This window comes from Papio anubis, chromosome 17 (assembly GCF_008728515.1).
Source record: "Papio anubis isolate 15944 chromosome 17, Panubis1.0, whole genome shotgun sequence".
Lineage (NCBI taxonomy): Eukaryota > Metazoa > Chordata > Mammalia > Primates > Cercopithecidae > Papio > Papio anubis.
Window position 1 is genome coordinate 66,293,877 of NC_044992.1, and position 16,152 is coordinate 66,310,028.

At 44.3% G+C, this 16,152-nt stretch overlaps 2 protein-coding genes across 3 annotated transcripts in view; one reads left to right on the top strand and one right to left on the bottom strand.

Moving 5' to 3' along the window:
* Positions 1 to 16,152, bottom strand: part of LOC101014734 (CMRF35-like molecule 5) — a 27,353-nt gene continuing 11,201 nt past the window's right edge. The window contains exons 1-4 of one of the 2 annotated variants that reach the window (XM_003913378.5): positions 14,816 to 15,108; positions 9,190 to 9,528; positions 2,690 to 2,780; positions 1 to 278 (exon numbers count right to left, since the gene is read on the bottom strand). In XM_003913378.5, coding sequence (XP_003913427.1) covers positions 167 to 278; positions 2,690 to 2,780; positions 9,190 to 9,528; positions 14,816 to 14,855 — 582 coding nt within the window. In that variant the 5' untranslated portion in view covers positions 14,856 to 15,108 and the 3' untranslated portion in view covers positions 1 to 166. Of the gene's footprint in view, positions 279 to 2,689; positions 2,781 to 9,189; positions 9,529 to 14,815; positions 15,109 to 16,152 lie in introns of those variants that run through there. The other variant, XM_021927910.2, reaches the window with a different exon arrangement.
* On the top strand, positions 14,439 to 15,475 carry C17H17orf77 (chromosome 17 C17orf77 homolog). The gene is given in 2 exon segments (XM_021927909.2): positions 14,439 to 15,005; positions 15,007 to 15,475. Coding segments are annotated over 2 exon segments (726 nt in total). The 5' UTR covers positions 14,439 to 14,699; the 3' UTR covers positions 15,427 to 15,475.

Sequence of the window (16,152 nt, forward strand, 5' to 3'; positions counted from 1 at the left end):
GAAAGAAAATTTAAAAAGAAAAGAAATTTTAAAACAAGAAAGAAAAGAAAAGAAGAGAAAAGAGAAAAGAAAAGAAAAGATTCTTTCTTCTGTGGGAGGGCCCTTCTCCCTGGACAGGATGTCAGTGGGCATCGGGATTCTCATCATCGGGCTGATTCTTCCTCCCTCAAGACCTTCTTTGTGGCCTGTTCACCCAGAGGACAGCCCCCAGCATGCCCAGGAGCAGAGGCAGCTCCAGGAAGAGCAGGAACAGGAAGTGGGTGCTGCTGAGCAGGGACCTGTGGGAACATGGTGACAGGAAATGAGCTACGTCCTGGGTCAGAGGTCTCAGGTCTTCTCAACTCTATGCCCAGATCCTGGCTTCCAATGTCTATGTGAGGGCAAGCCTGGAACCCCAGCCAGGACAGCCCCCTTGGTGGTGCATGGTCATGCTGCTCACCAGCGAGGCCTCCAGTCCTCCCTACACCCCCAGTCAACTCAGCCTGGCATTCAAGGTCCTGTCTGCCAACTCCCATCCGGCCTTTTTGGCTGGTCTCCCATAACTCCTCCTCACCTATCTTAAAGGGGTTTAGCATTCCCTGTCTCTTCTTACCTCAGCTTCTGCTGCATTCTGCACCCAGAGGGCCTCCCCACCCTCATCGCTACCTGTGCAAATGTTACCTACCTTTCAGGTGTCAGATCTGACGTCTTATCCTTGAAGGCCTTGGAGGATGACCTTGCTCTGACCCTCTGCCTGTGGACCAGCACCTGACCCTGGGGTTCCTTATGTTCCCTGTTACTTTCTATGGGTGTGTAAGGCCCGGAACCTTATTGACCATCAATTCCACCCCCTCACCATCCTCCACCCACTTCCCAGGGTCTTGATCTCCCAACTTGTTTCTTTCACCTCAGCGCAACTTGAGGCCACTCTCAGCTCACAGATACATTTTAAAAATCAGACCAGGAGTGGTGGCTTGCACTTGTAATCCCAGCACTTTGGGGGCCAAAGCAGGCGGATTGCTTGAACCCAAGAGTTCAGGACCAGCCTGGGCAACCTAGTGAGGCCCCATCTCTGAAAAAAAAAAAGAAAGAAAGAAGGGAAGGAGGGAAGGAAGGAAGGAAGGAAGGAAGGAAGGAAGGAAGGAAGGAAGGAAGGAAGGAAGGAAGGAGAAAGAGGGAAGAAGGAAGAAAGAAGGAAGGAAGGAAGGGAAAGGGAAGGAAGGAAGGAAGGAAGGAAGGAAGGAAGGAAGGAAGGAAGGAAGGAGAAAGAAGGAAGGAAGGAAGGGAGGAGAAAGAAGGAAGAAGGAAGAAAGAAGGAAGGAAGGAAAGGAAGGAAGGAAGGAAGGAAAGAAAGAAAAAGAAAGAAAGAAAGAAAGAAAGAAAGAAAGAAAGAAAGAAAGAAAGAAAGAAAGAGAAAGAAAGAAAGAAAGAAAAATCAAAATTATATCCAACCCCAGAATGCTGGATGAGCCCTCAGATGGGACTGAGGGTATTTGGGGGAGATGGAGGAGGGACTATACAGCAGGCCACAGGTCCAAATGCCCCCAAAGGTCCTTCCCAGCTTCTTCACTCTTGGGGCTCTCCCACTACACCTCTGGAGTCCCTTGTCCTCTGTCCCCTGACAGCTAAAATCCCATCAGTTTGCACAAAAGCATGGAGGAGGAAAAAAACAAAAAAGAAACAGTCAAGGAGTCCTAAAGCCAGCTCCGCAGGTGGAGCTCTGCAGACACATTCGCAGAACTCAAGATCGAGTGAATGAAAAAAAAAAAAAAAACAGAGTTGAACTGCAGAGGGAACTGGCAGGCCTTGAGTTCCAGGAGGACTGAGCCAGAGACACAGGCCTCTGCGCTGCGCTCTAGCAGGAGCAGGAGGGTCTGTGGTTTGGGCTTCCGCCTTGACCTGGGGGACTTGACCACAGCAGGCCGTGATGGAACCCAATAGCTAGCTCACAGGTGCTGACCTCTGGGGACTCCTCTGGACACCTCCAAGGTTGGTGAGCATCAGACTAATCCTCCAGACCCCTCTTCCAGCTTGGGAGGGCGAGAACACTGAACTTCCAGTTTCCCCCTTTCCCTCTAGCATTTTCCACTCCCCTACTCTGGTGCCTGGGGAGAGGGAGGCTGGAACAATATTTGTTCTTGGGCAGAAACTAGGAGCAGATGACAGAGGTGTCTCTCCTAACCCACTAGAGATCAAACCTCGATATGCCCTCTTGACCCCAGGAGGCAGGTAGGGCATGTTCAGGCCCCTCTCCTGCCACCCTTAGTCATGTGGTGGCTCATGCCTGTGTTGCAGAGTTTGCCTTCATGTTGCCAACGCTTACATGGGAAATCTTATTTTCCTCAAAGGTAAACTGAGGTTGGGGCAGCCCAACTGAGGTTTGCAGTGACTTTACTGATACAAAGATGCAACAGCGGGGGCCTATGGGGGTTTCAGCCTGAGTACCCCTAGAAGACAGGGTTATCAGAGTTAACAAATAAAAGCATAGAACGCTCAGTTAAATTTGAAGTTCAGATAAACAACATATGCTTTTTTAGTATAAGTATAGCCCATGAAATAGTTGGGATATACTTATGCTAAAAAATGTTTTGTTGTTTGTCTGAACTTGCAGTTTAACTGGGCATGCTGTTGCTGTATCTGGCAAACCGTGTTAGAGGAGAGGCCATGGGGCCAGACCTGTGGGAAAGTGGTGGGACCCGACTCCACCTACCTGGTGAGGGGGCTGCTGGTCTGGGTGGCTGCAGGTGTGAAAGCCAGGCTTGCTGTTGCAGTTGTCCATTCCAGGACTGGAGTTTTTGTGTCTAAACATACAAAGCAGAACACGGTTCACCCCTTCCATGGATGGCCCAGCTCTGGCTGTGGCCCTAAGACTTCTCCACCTAGGAATTAAGGAGCCTCTGCCTTGGGGTCCAAGACTCTCTGGTCAGTATCCAAAATATTACATGAATTATTTTCTAAAGAGAAGTTACTGAAGTATTACCATGTGAGAAATTCTGAGGAGCAGACTAAGGAGGGAATTTGCAATCACCAGTTGCATGGCACAGCTTAGCACACTCGACAGCGTTCTGCTCTCCTAGGGCTAGGCTAGCTCTTTTCTGAGTCTCAGCCACAGCCAAGGTGAACTCCTTATGGCCTGTTCTGTAGTGATTTGGCCACTGGGCTTGTGGCCCCCTCGCTGAGCCACCTCTGGGGATCCCGGGATTCCTGGCTCTCTGCAGCCAGGCCCAGCGCCCTCCACCTCTGCTCTTCCCTCTCTGGCCCTTTCCTGTCTTCCAGCAGCTTTGAGATCTCACCCTCCCTATCCCCGTTGAAGTCTGGCTATATTAGATGCATCCCAGCCTCCGCTGTGTGCCAGTTCCTGCTGCACCACACCCTTCTCACTCTGACGGTGTGTGGTGAGTTTTGATATTCAAAGTTTGCTTCTGGAGCAATCTAAAAATAAGAGATCATAGCATCATATTTGTCTTTTTTTAATATCATTTTCCTGTGATTAAATCAAGGTATAACTCACACATAATAAACTGTAAATATTTAAAGAGAACAATATGTTAAACTGATGTATGTGTATACCTGGTAACACCACCACCGTGGTCAGGACTGTGAGCATATTCATAATCCCCAAGACCACCCTCCTCCTTACTCTGTCCCCATGTGTTAGGGATTGAACTGTGGTCCCCTAAAAATTATATGTTGATACCCTAGTCTCCAGTACCTCAAAATGTGACTGTATTTGGAGCTAAAACCTTTCAAGAGGAAATTAAAATGAGTCTGTTAGGGTAAGTCCTAATGCCATCTGACTGGTGTCCTTCTCTGAAGAGGAGATGAGGACACGTGGGGAGACACCAGGGCGTGCGAGCACAGAGGGGCAACCTCAGGAAGGGGTAGCAAGAAGGCAGCCACCTGCAAGCCAGGGAGGGAGGCTTCAGGCTCAACTGAACCTGCCAACATCTTGCTCTTGGACTTCTAGCCTCCAGAACTATGAGAAATACATTTATGTTGTTTATGCCACCCAGTCTGTGGTATTTTGTTGTGACAGCCTTAGCTAAGGGATGATAGCACTGATCCATTTTCTCTTACTATCAATGAGTTTGCATTTTGCAGAATCTAATATAAATGGAATCCTACAGTGTAAATCAAGTTTTTGAGCTGGTTTCTTTCATTCAGCATAACTATGTTATCATTGGTATATCAGTAGAAGGTTTCCTTTTATCGCAAGTTGTATTCTATTGTATGGGTGGTTCACTTTTTTTGTTGTTGTTTGTTTTGTTGTTGTTTTGTTTTGAGACAGAGTCTCTCTCTGTCGCTCAGGCTGCAGTGCAGTGGCATGACCTTGGCTCACTGCAACCTCCGCCTCCCAGGTTCAAGCAATTCTCTGCCTCAGCCTCCCAAGTAGCTGGGACTACAGGTGAGTGCCATCACAGCCAGCTAGTTTTTTTTTTTAATTTTTAGTAGAGACAGGGTTTTGTCATGTTGTCCAGGCTGGTCTCAAACTCCTGGCCTCAAGCGATCCACCTGCCTCGGCCTCCCAAAGTGCTGGGATTACAGGTGTGAGCCACCACGCCCAGCCTGTATTTCACATTTTTTAAAAAAATTCCACTCACTTGAATTGTTTCCAGTTTTTTGCTGTTACAAATAAAGCTACTATGAATGTTCACATACAAGTCTCTGTGTGAACATAAAACTTTATGTCATTTTGACTAAATATGGAAGAGCTGAGGGGCTGGATCATCTCTGGCAGGCATACGTTCCATGTCTGAAGAAACTGCAAACTCTTTTCCCAGGTGGTTGTATCATGTGCATTCCCACCTGCAGGGTGCGAGGCTCCAGGTGCTCCAGAGTGTCTCCAACGCTTGGTGTCAAGGTCACTAATGTTAACTTTTGTTACAGGCTGAAAGAATAAGAGTCATGACCAACTCAGTATATCACTGGAGGCTATGTGAGCGAACAGAAAACTGTTCTTTTGAAAGCAGGATGTTGGAAAACTAGCAACTGCATCTGCTGCCAGAAGGGGCGCTGAGGGCAGTCACACCCAAAGTGCAGTGTTCCTTGTGATTATCTATACGAACACCTGAAAACTGTTGTACAAAGAAAGCAATTATGTGAACCTGTGATAAATCAAGCAGCTGACCAACCGTTACCTCTCCCTCCCTGCTCTTTCTACCTAATAAATACGAAGGGCTGTAGAAGCTCAGGGCCCTCGTTCACTAGAAGCAAGGAGCTCCCTGACCCCTTCTTCAAAACAGATCTCTTTGTCTTTGTCTTCATTTCTGCATTCGTCCCCCTTTGTTCAATCCTGTAGCAACCAACAGTGATAAGTGGTGGCCGGGACAGGAACGTGAGCAAAGAAGTTCTGCTGGAGCAGAGAAAGAGAAACTGACAAGACGAATGAGAAACCCCGGCACAAGTCAGCCAGCAGCCAATATAAGGTCAGTGGCCTAGAGAGGTACTGGGAATGGGAAGTTTTCTGAATCAGGGTAACATGGGGCAGAATTTGTCTATTGAGGTGCAACATTATGTGCATTTGCTTAAAGTTTTACTTAAATAATCTGGTGCTCAGGTTAGTTCTCAAACATTAACTAAGATGCTGAAGAAGGTCACTACACATAACCCATGGTTTCCACAGACAGGCAGTCTCGATGTAGAAATCTGGGACAGAGTAGGAGAAGGATTAAAACGGGCTCACCAAAAAGGTCTTAAAGTTTATCTTTCTGTTTTTTCTGCTTGGAGTTTTATCCATACAGTCCTCCTGCCATTATCTCCTTCTTATTCTGCTAGACAGCAGAAGTCATATTCTGAGTCTAAAAATCTGAAAGAATCTTTTGTCTCACCCACAGTACCAATTAAAAATAATAAACAGCAGGAGGATGAAAATTGGCCTGTGTCGCCCCCTCCAGTAGCAGAAACATCTGTACCACCTCCTTCAGTAGCAGAAATAGAGACCCCAGTACAAAGAATTTTACGCTCTGCTGCTATAGCTGGAGAGCCCTTAGGACCCTGTGCTTTTCCTATTTCCATAAGGCCCGATCCAAATAATCCACAGCAGTTTATTCATGAACACACCCCACTACAGTTTAAGTTGCTGAAGAAATTGAAAGCTAGTGTAGTTAATAATGGAGTACAAAGCCCATTTACTTTAGGATTGCTAGAATCTATATTTGACACTATGCGCCTTCCACATCAAATGCTTGATGTAAAGCATTTGGCTCGCACTTGTTTGTCTGCTAGTGCATACCTGACATGGAATTTAAATTGGCAAGAACCGTGTGCAGACCAGGCTAGACAGAATCGTGCTGCTGGACACAGAGACATTACAGAGGATATGCTGTTAGATAATGGTCCTTATTCAGATCTGGAACATCAAATGGCACTCGCAGACGTTGCTTACAAGCGGTGTGCCTTGGCTGCTAAACGTGCCTGGGCCACAATTCCTGAGGAAGGGGTCCCACCCAGTACAATCTTTTTTACATATCATGCAAGGGTGGCTTATGCATATTTTCTTGCAAGATTACGAGAGGCAGTGAAGCATCAGATTCCTCATACTGTGGCTGCAGAAATGCTAATCTTAACTCTAGCTTTTGAGAATGCAAATGCAGATTGTAAATGTGCACTGGCACCTGTGAGATGTATAAAAAACTTGGGAAATTTTCTCAAAGCTTGTCGAGATGTGGGAACGAGCTTTATGGCTCTACAATGTTGGCTCAAGCAACGGCTAATTTAGTAGTGGACAAATCTAAAAAGGGCCAAGGGGCGAATCCTAAAATGGAAAAATGTTATAATTGTGGAAAAATCGGACACTTCAAAAAAGAACACCGTCAGACCTCTGGGCAGAAGGGATCTTTTTTTTTTTTTTTTTTTGAGACAGTCTCGCTCTGTCACCCAGGCTGGAGTGCAGTGGCGCGATCTCGGCTCACTGCAAGCCCCGCCTCCCGGGTTCCCGCCATTCTCCTGCCTCAGCCTCCCGAGCAGCTGGGACTACAGGCGCCGCCACCACGCCCGGCTAATTTTTTGTATTTTTAGTAGAGACTGGGCAGAAGAGATCTTATAATGCAGTTCCCTGCGCCCCCCAACAGAAAAAAAACGCGAGGATTTTGCCCTCATTGCAATAAAGGAAATCACTGGGCTAGTCAGTGCCACTCAAAATTTCATCAGAATGGCACCCCCTGTGGGGAAACGAGAAGGAGGCCTGGACCTGGGTCCCACAAACAATGGAGGCATTCCCCATCCAGCCCACAGCCCCGTCTCAGGGATGGGTTGCCAGAGGCACATTGATTCCCACTCCCCAGGAACACCCTGAAGTGCAGGATTCGATCTCCCAGTCAGAGAACAGGTAACGTTAGTGGGAGGAGACAAACCCATCAAACTTCCCACTGGTATTTGGGGACCTTTGCCAACAGGATATATGGGATTAATTTTGGGTAAAAGCTGTCTTAATTTACAGGGCATTACTATAGTCCCAGGAGTTATGGATTCTGATTATGAAGGAGAAATTCAAGTAGTGGTAATGTCACGAGATCTCTGGGGTTTTGAACCAGGAGAATATATTGCTCAGCTACTGCTTATTTCCTGCAAGTTACACCCTTCTCCACGGAGGTCGGGAGTTCGAGACCAGCCTGTCCAACATGGAGAAATCCCATCTCTACTAACAATACAAAATTAGCCAGGCGTGGTGGTGCATGCCTATAATCCCAGCTACTCAGGAGGCTGAGGCAAGAGAATCTCTTGAACCCAGGAGGTGGAAGTTGTGGTGAGCCGAGATCTTGCCATTGCGCTCCAGCCTGCAGCCTGGGCAACAAGAGCGAAACTCCATCTCAAAAAAAAAAAAAAAAAAAAAAAAAAAGAATTGATATTATCTGGTCCTGAACTCACCAAAGGTCCATCTGAGCCTGACATTTTCTTTGTGAAAAGACTGCAAAAGACAAATTCTATTTCATTAATAGATACAGAGCTATTCTAGTTATCTATTTCTTCTTGTGACTGGTAGTTTGCACCTTTCAAGGATGTTTTTCCATTTCATTTAACTTGTTGAATATATTGACATAAAAGTTGTTTACGACACATATTCCTTTATTATTCTTTTAGTAGCTGTAAAATCTGTTGTAATGCTACCTCTCTCATTTCTGATGTTAATAATTGACGTCTTCTCTCTTGTTTTTCCTGATCAGTCTAGCTAGAAGTTTAACAGTGTTTTTGATGTTCTCACAATGTGTGAGATGTATCTCATTTCATTTTTTCCCCATTACTTTTGCTTGCGATTTCATTAATTTTTCAGTGTGGTCTTAATATTATCTGTGTTCTGGTCTTTGCTTTGAGTTTACTTTAATCTTTTTTTTTTTTTTCCCTTGTTTCTTAAGCTAAGGCCATTGACTTGAGGCCCTTCTCCTTTTCTGACACAGGCACTTAGTGCTATAAAGAAGTTCCAAGAAGGCACTGGCAAGGACTGGGGTCTCTGGTTACCAGGGAAAGGGGTCCCTTTGGCCCATGGGCTGAAACTGGAACCATCACCCTGTCATCTGTGGGCAACAGACTCGGACACTGAGCTGTTCAGAGAAAAACAAAACGTGCCTAGAAAGGCTTAATCCCATCCTGGAGGGAGCCCTGGGAGCCATGGGGGCATTGAAGAGATCCCCTCAATCCCAAGCGGTCCTTCAGGGTCCTATGAGACCTGTCTTAGTCTACTTTTTCTTGGTTATAACAGAATATCTGGAATTGAGTAATTTATAAAGAAAAGGAATTTGTTTCTTACAGTTATGAAGGCTAAGATGGCCGAGGTTGAGGAGCCACATCTTGGGAGGGCCTTCTTGATGGTAGGGACTCTGCAGAGTCCCAAGGTGGTTCAAGGCATCTCGTGGTGATGGAACTGAGTGTGCTAGGTCAGGTCTGTCTGCCTTTTCTTATAAAGCCACCAGTTCCATTCCCATGATAACTCATTCATTCTTTAATCCACGAATGGATTAATTCATTCATGGGAACTCTACCCCCATGACCCAGTCACCTTTTAAAGGCCTCGTCTATCAATACTGCCACATTGGGGATTAAGTTTCAACACTAGTTTTTGGGGGGACAAATATTCAAACCATAGCAAGACCTCAGGACTCAGCCACTCTCTGTCATAGGTGACTCTGAGTGACAGTTAATTTACTCAAGTGGGACCTCAGGGACCAGGACAGAGCAGGACCTGAGAGACACACACGTATATACACTTCCTCTTACCTGGCTTAATGGTCACTTGAACGTTGACCCCAAGATCAATTCCAGTTTTCTCAATCCCACACCAATAACTGTCAGCATCATCTCTTTTAAGATTCTCCATGGTCACGGTGAATATGCGGTTTTTCTGATTGTCCCTGATGGACACCCGATTCTTCTTTACCTCCTGCTCTGATCCATTTGTTCTAACAAGGATGTTACAGCCATTCCAATCAGCTCCTCGACACCACCACTTCAAGTAAGTTTCCCAGCCTGAGCCGTAAGCACACTGCACAGTCAACGAGCCCCGCTCCGAGCCATTCACTGTTGTTGGACCAGTGATTTCAGTGGCAATGGAGTAGCCTGGAAAACACAAATTCATGTGCTGTCACCTCCCACCCCAAGGGCAGGGCCACAGCCTCCTGCATTGGGAGTAGTGGCCAAATCCAACTGCCTCATAACAGTCAAGGAAGGAATACATTTTCCACAAGACAAATCTTTGTCCTTCAAAATTCCACTGGGTCAAAGTCACCAGGAAAATCACTGAAGAGCACAATTGCAGATCCCCAACGAAACACAAATGTTGACGCTGAGCAATAATAGCTTCCTGCAGTTCACCCCTCTCCCTCTCCCTATGGCCAACAAATCATTATATTCCAAGGAACGCTCTTTTGCAACCATCTTTGTGTTATACTGGTCTGATGGGGAGGAAATTGCAGAAGACCCTTTTCCAGGAGAATGATTGCTGCCTTGACAATTGGCTATTCCTGGTGATTCTGATGGTTTCTGGTGGCTCTGCTGTAGTTAATCACCCTGAATGAATCCCTTTGAAATTGACCAAATAGTGATACCAACTGGTCTGTATGTGCTATGGGATCCACATCACACAGATCTCCATTTCGCCATACATTGTTATAAATTCCAGTTCCAAAATTCCTAGGAAAAGCTAACTTAGATAAACGCAAGTAAAGATTAGGTATAAACAGAGCGGCACCCATTCCACTCTCCTGCATCTTATAAGTTCTTCTCTAAACATAATGGACATGATTCAAGTCAGCTAAAGGGTGAGGGATGGGGCATACCTAATTAGCTCCACTTTTCAAACAATTTGCTCCAGGACAAGACTAGTCTGCATGAACTTGTCAGCCTAATCTTTCACTTGAAAACAATTCAAAACAGTGGAAATACCTTAAGTGAGACCTTTGTCAGAAAATCTTTAAATTCAACTGACCTAAACGGAAACCCAGCTAAAGAAACGATTGATTTTGATTATTTGTGCACCGGTAATAAAGCGTAGCTGTGATTACTGCAGCATAAACTTGAGATTGAACTAGAAGCACATTGGAGCACTTGAAGAAGCCCTGGGAGCAATTCCCATGGAAGGAGAGAAGTTGTCTCTGAAATGCCAAGAGACACCCAAGGTCATGGTTAAGAGCTCAGGCTGTGCCAGAGGGCTTGGGTTTGAATCCTGGCTCTACCACTTACAAGTTTTGTGAACCTGGGCAAATTAACCTCTCTGTGTGATATGGTTTGGCTATGTCCTCACCCAAATCTCATCTTGAATTGTAGCTTCCATAATTCCCACGTGTTGTTGGGGGGACCCGGTGGGAGATAATTGAATCATGGGGTGGTTTTCCCCACACTGTTCTCATGGTAGTGAATACATCTCACGAGATCTGATGGTTATATAAAGGGAAACCCCTTTTGCTTGGCTTTTATTCTCTCTCTTGCCTGCTGCCATGTAAGACGTGCCTTTCACCTTCCACCATGACTGTGAAGCCTCCCCAGTCATGTGGAACTGTGAGTCCATTAAACCTCTTTTTCTTTATAATTTACCCAACCTTGGGTATGTCTTTATCAACAGCGTGAAAATGGACTAACACACTGTGCCTTCGTTTCCTATAAGTGGGAATAATAATGGCATCTACCTCTATGTTACTGTATTATGTTTGTTATTATTATTATTACCCCTGGAGGAATGAAAACTTTAGACTTCATTGGAATGTCTTGAAAAACCAGGGTTCACCATGGTAGGAGTGGAAGACAGTTTCACCACAAACAGGCAGAGCTGCACAACCCGAGGAATTCCTGGAACAGAAATTGGACTCCATGCCCAAATCTGCTTTCTATGGCATCCGAAGGGAACTAAGAAACTGCACACGACCTCCTGGGGAAAGATGGATTTGGGGGCTTCATTTGTTCACTCTGAAAAAAGTTCTGCATCAGAATGGAAAAACAACAATTAAGGTAAATATTTAAAGAAAAAATACATCTGGAAGTTATATAGGAAATAAGAGCTGGGTGTGGTAGCTCACACCTGTAATTTCAGCACTTTGGGAGGCTGAGGCAGGAGAATCGCTTGAGCCCTGGAGCTTGAAAGCAGGCCTGGAAACATAGCGAGACTAAATAAATAAATAAATAAATAAATAAATATTAGCTGGGTGTTGCACTGTATGCCTGTAGTCCTAGCTACTTACTTAGGAGGTTAAGGTGGGAGGATGGCTTGAGCCTGGGAGGTCAAGGCTGCAATGAACCCTGATCCCAGCACTGTACTCCAGACTGGGTGACAGAGCAAACCTTGTCTCAGAAGGAAGGAAAGGAAGCAGAATACATCTGAAAATTTTTTACAGAAAATAAATTTGAAGCCAGGCATGGTGGCTCACACCTATAATCCCCACACTTTGGGAGGCCAAAGTGGGATGATCACTTGAGCCCAGGAGTTTGAGACCAGCCTGGGCATTAAAGTGAGTCCTCATCTCTACAAAATAATAATAATAATAATAATAATAATAATAATAATCGACTTTAAAAGAAAATAAATTCGAGATTGGAAGGAAAAATTTTCTTACAAAGCTTGATCTGAGTGTAGATAATATAAGAAGTACATAGATTTGTTACATTTAAGCAGAAATGAAAACACTGCATATTAAAATTTGTTGACATGACAGCCAAAGCTGTACTCAAATATAAATCCTTGGAAAAAAATGTTTGATGATTCCTCAAAAACTTAAACATAGAGTTAACATAGGATTCAGCAATTATACCCCTAGATATATACCCAAAAGACCTGAAAACATATCTCCACACAAAACCATGCTATGAAAGCTCATAACATTATTCCTAACAATTTTTAAAAGGTGGAAACAACCCTAAGGTTCATTAACAAATGACTGGAGAAACCAAATGTGGTATATCCACTGTGAAATATTATGCAGCCATGAAAAAGAATGAAGCTCTGATTTGTGCTACAACACTGAGGAACCTTGAAACATAATGCTAAGTGAAAGAAGCCAGACATGAAATGTCACATGTTGTATGATTCCATTCATATGAAATGTCCAGAACAGGCAGACTCCTGGAGACAAGAAAGTAGATTAGTGGATGCCAAGGGCTGGGGAAGGGGTTAACTGCTAATGTGTATGGGGTTTCTTTTTAAGGTGAGGAAAATGTTCTGGAATTAGATAGAGGTGATCTTTGTACAACTTTGTGAATGTACCAAAAGCCACCGAGTTATACACTGTGAGTAAATTTTATGGTGTATGAATTATATCTCAATTGGACAAAACTAAATTCTTAGTCTTAACATAATTTAATTAATTTAGAAAGAAAAATAATCACAATATTTCATTTATTAAAGATAACAAGTGCTAATCCCAAGGAAATAAGAAGAAATTATACCTATAAGAAATGAATAATTAGATAATAAAATCAGTTAACATTAACCCACCAGATCTCCAAACTGACTAGTTCAATGTAGGAGAAAAGAGGATGTGGGAAAAGGAGAAGCGACAATAACGTGGACAATCTTGTGGCACATGTAATCAAAATGAGCACCGTCATTCCTCGATATCCAGAGGGAATTTGTTCCAGGACCCTGTGGCTATGAAAATCTACAGATGCTCAAGTCCTTGATATAAAATGCCATGATATTTACATATAACCTACACACATCCTCCCATACACTTTAAATCTCTCTAGATTATTTATAATTCTAATGCAATGTAATTGCTACGTCACATATAGTTGTTAGACTGTACTGTTCAGGGAATAATGAAAAGAAAAAGTCTGTACGTGTTCAGCGCAGGTAGAGGGCTTTCTTTTCCAAATATTTTCCACCTGTAGTTGGTTAACTTGACAGATGAGGAACCCATGGATATATATGTAGGGCTGACTGTATATGACAACACATATTAAAATTTTAAATTATAAAAGGATGCTTTATAACTACAGAACTTTATGCTAATATATACTTAATAATATTGTTAGCTTTCTTGGTGGAAGGGGGGTGGAAATGATATAATTTATTCAAAAACAAGCAAAAAAAACCCTGAATAGATAATAATCATGGTGGGGGTGGGGGAGAATCCAAACTATTCAAAGAATTTACCCTAGATCAAGGCTCTATTGTCAGATAGCCTTATAGGTAATTTTTCAAGATTCTAAGGGAAAAAAATCCTTTATGTTCTAATTCCAGAGCATTAAAAAATGGAAATCTGGCCGGGCACAGTGGCTCACACCTGTAATCCTAGTATTTTGGGAGGCCAAGGTGGGCAGATTATGAGGTCAAGGAGCCCAGACCAGGCAGGCCAACATGGTGAAACCCCGTCTCTACTAAAAATACAAAAAAGTTAGCCGGGCATGGTGGTGCACACCTGTAATCCCAGCTACTTGGGAGGCTGAGGCAGGAGAATTGCTTGAACCTGGGAGGCAGAGGTTGCAGTGAGCCGAGATTGCGCCACCGCACTCCAGCCTGTGCGACAGAGCAAGACTCCTTCTCAGATAATGATTACGCACTGTCTAGCTGCCTGTCTTCCTCCTTATACTCTGAGCTCTTTAGAGGAAGTCTCTCAGCTGTGGCTAAGAACCAGTCAAGACCATGTATGGAGGCGTCTAAACCATCCAGATGCTTGAGCCCGCCATGACTGACTGAGTGGGTTTGAGCCGGAACCCGAGTATCCGTGCTCTTTAAAAGTTCTTCAAGAATGGACTCATTCATTAGTTCCTTCCTTATTCATATCTGTTTATTCATCTGTTTATATAGAAGGGTCAGGGTTGAGAACCCTAAGGTTCATGGAAGTGAGTCCTCATCTCTACAAATAGTAATAGTAATAATAATCAACTTTAAAAGAAAATAAATTTGAGATTGGAAGGAAACATTTTCTTACAAAGCTTGATCTGAGTATAGATCATATGAGAAGCACATAGATTTGTTACATTTTAACAGAAATGAAAACACTGCATATCAAAATTTGTTGACATGACAGCCAAAGCTGTACTCAAATATAAATACTTGGGAAAAAAGTTTGATGATTCCTCAAAAAGTTAAACATAGAGTTAACATAGGATTCAGTAATTATACCCTTAGATATATACCCAAGAGAACTGAAAACATATCTCCACACAAAACCGTGCTATGAAAGTTCCAACAAGAAGCTATTCCTGTTTTGTTTTGTCTTTGTTTGTTTCTGCAGCATCTGACACAGAACCTGTCAGATAACAAAAACTTGACTGCTATTTAATGAATACGGGCATGGATGGATGAATTGGCGCTGTCATTTTCCCTGACGTGTCTCCTTCCTAAGAACAGAGTGTCTCTGTCTCCAGCCCAGCCTCTGTCATTCCAGCACCTTAAAGCTCCAGCTACACTCACCTGCGAGGATAAGAAGCAGCAGAGCCTGGGACAGCCACATGGTACTGTCTCCTCTCCTCTCCTCAGTGATCACAGGTGTCTGGTGCCCTTCAGACACTTGAATCCAAGCTCGGAAGTCAATGCTGCAAACCTACCCGAATCTCCTTCAAGTTTCTTGCTCACTTCCTATTATGTCTGTAGCTACTTCTCTATTTTACATATTTGGAGAAAAGAGGTGCCATTCTTTGCTATGGTGCAGTGTGTGTTGCAAGCTGTGTCCAAACTTTTGTGCATGTAGGAAAGAAAATGGGTCCAGACCTGGTCAGGTTTGCACGGCAGTGCATGTGGGAGCCAAGGAGCAGGAGGAGCCAGGAGGAACCCAGGCATTGAGGAGCTGTGGGATCTACTGCCAGGAGGAGAGGACAGACAAGGCTGGCCATGAGGAGTGCGGGGAGAGGAGCAGTTTGGGAAGCCCACAGTGCACAGGACTCACACCCAGCCTTGCTGGAGAAAGCCCATGCCCCAGGCTCCTTCCAGGCAGCCCCACTGTAGGACATCTCATTGCCTCTTCCTGCTCTGGGCTGTCTGACCCACTGCCCCTACCCCCAGGACCGTTTCCTCTGGGGTCGTGAGTCACTCTGAAGCCACTGTGAAGCCAAGGACGGGCTCAGTGGGGAAGGTCAGGAATGGAGAAGTTGCTTTTTCTCATTAGCTTCCTCTTACCCTGATTTCATCCTCTCCATCCCTGCACACTTTCCCCTGGCTGCTGTTGGAAATTACTTGTTCTGCTGACGCCCAGACGGACTTTCCCAGTCTCTCCCCACTTTCTTCAGACGGTCCCTTCCCTCTTTCTCTGTCACCTTCTCCCTCTCCCTTTCCTTCCTGAATTGATTCATTTTGTCTCTCCTGTTTTATATTTTCCATATCTGTGGGCTTTGTTCTATATCTGGGGAGCTTTTTATATTGTTTATTTCATGATTTTACTTTCTCTTCCAATTCTTGGATCAAATATTTATTTTAGAGACTGGATTTTTATTTCAAAAAGTTTTTTTGGTTCTTTGATTGCTAATGTTTTTCAAACTCTCTTCTGTTCCTTGAACTGTATCCCACCACTCTGTGGTCAGGTCTTTGTTTTGTTGTTTGGTTTTGTTTGGTGCTTCTTTATGATGAGCCATCCTCAAATGTCTGCTAATTCTTGGTTATCCAGTCATAGTCAAGAACGAGCTAACGTGTAGCTAACTGAGACTTCAGAGTATATAGGAGTAAATAATATATAAAATAGCTCTGGTGGCTCACGCCTGTAATCCCAGCACTTTGGGAGGCCAAGGTGGGCAGATCACCTGAGGTCAGGAGTTCGA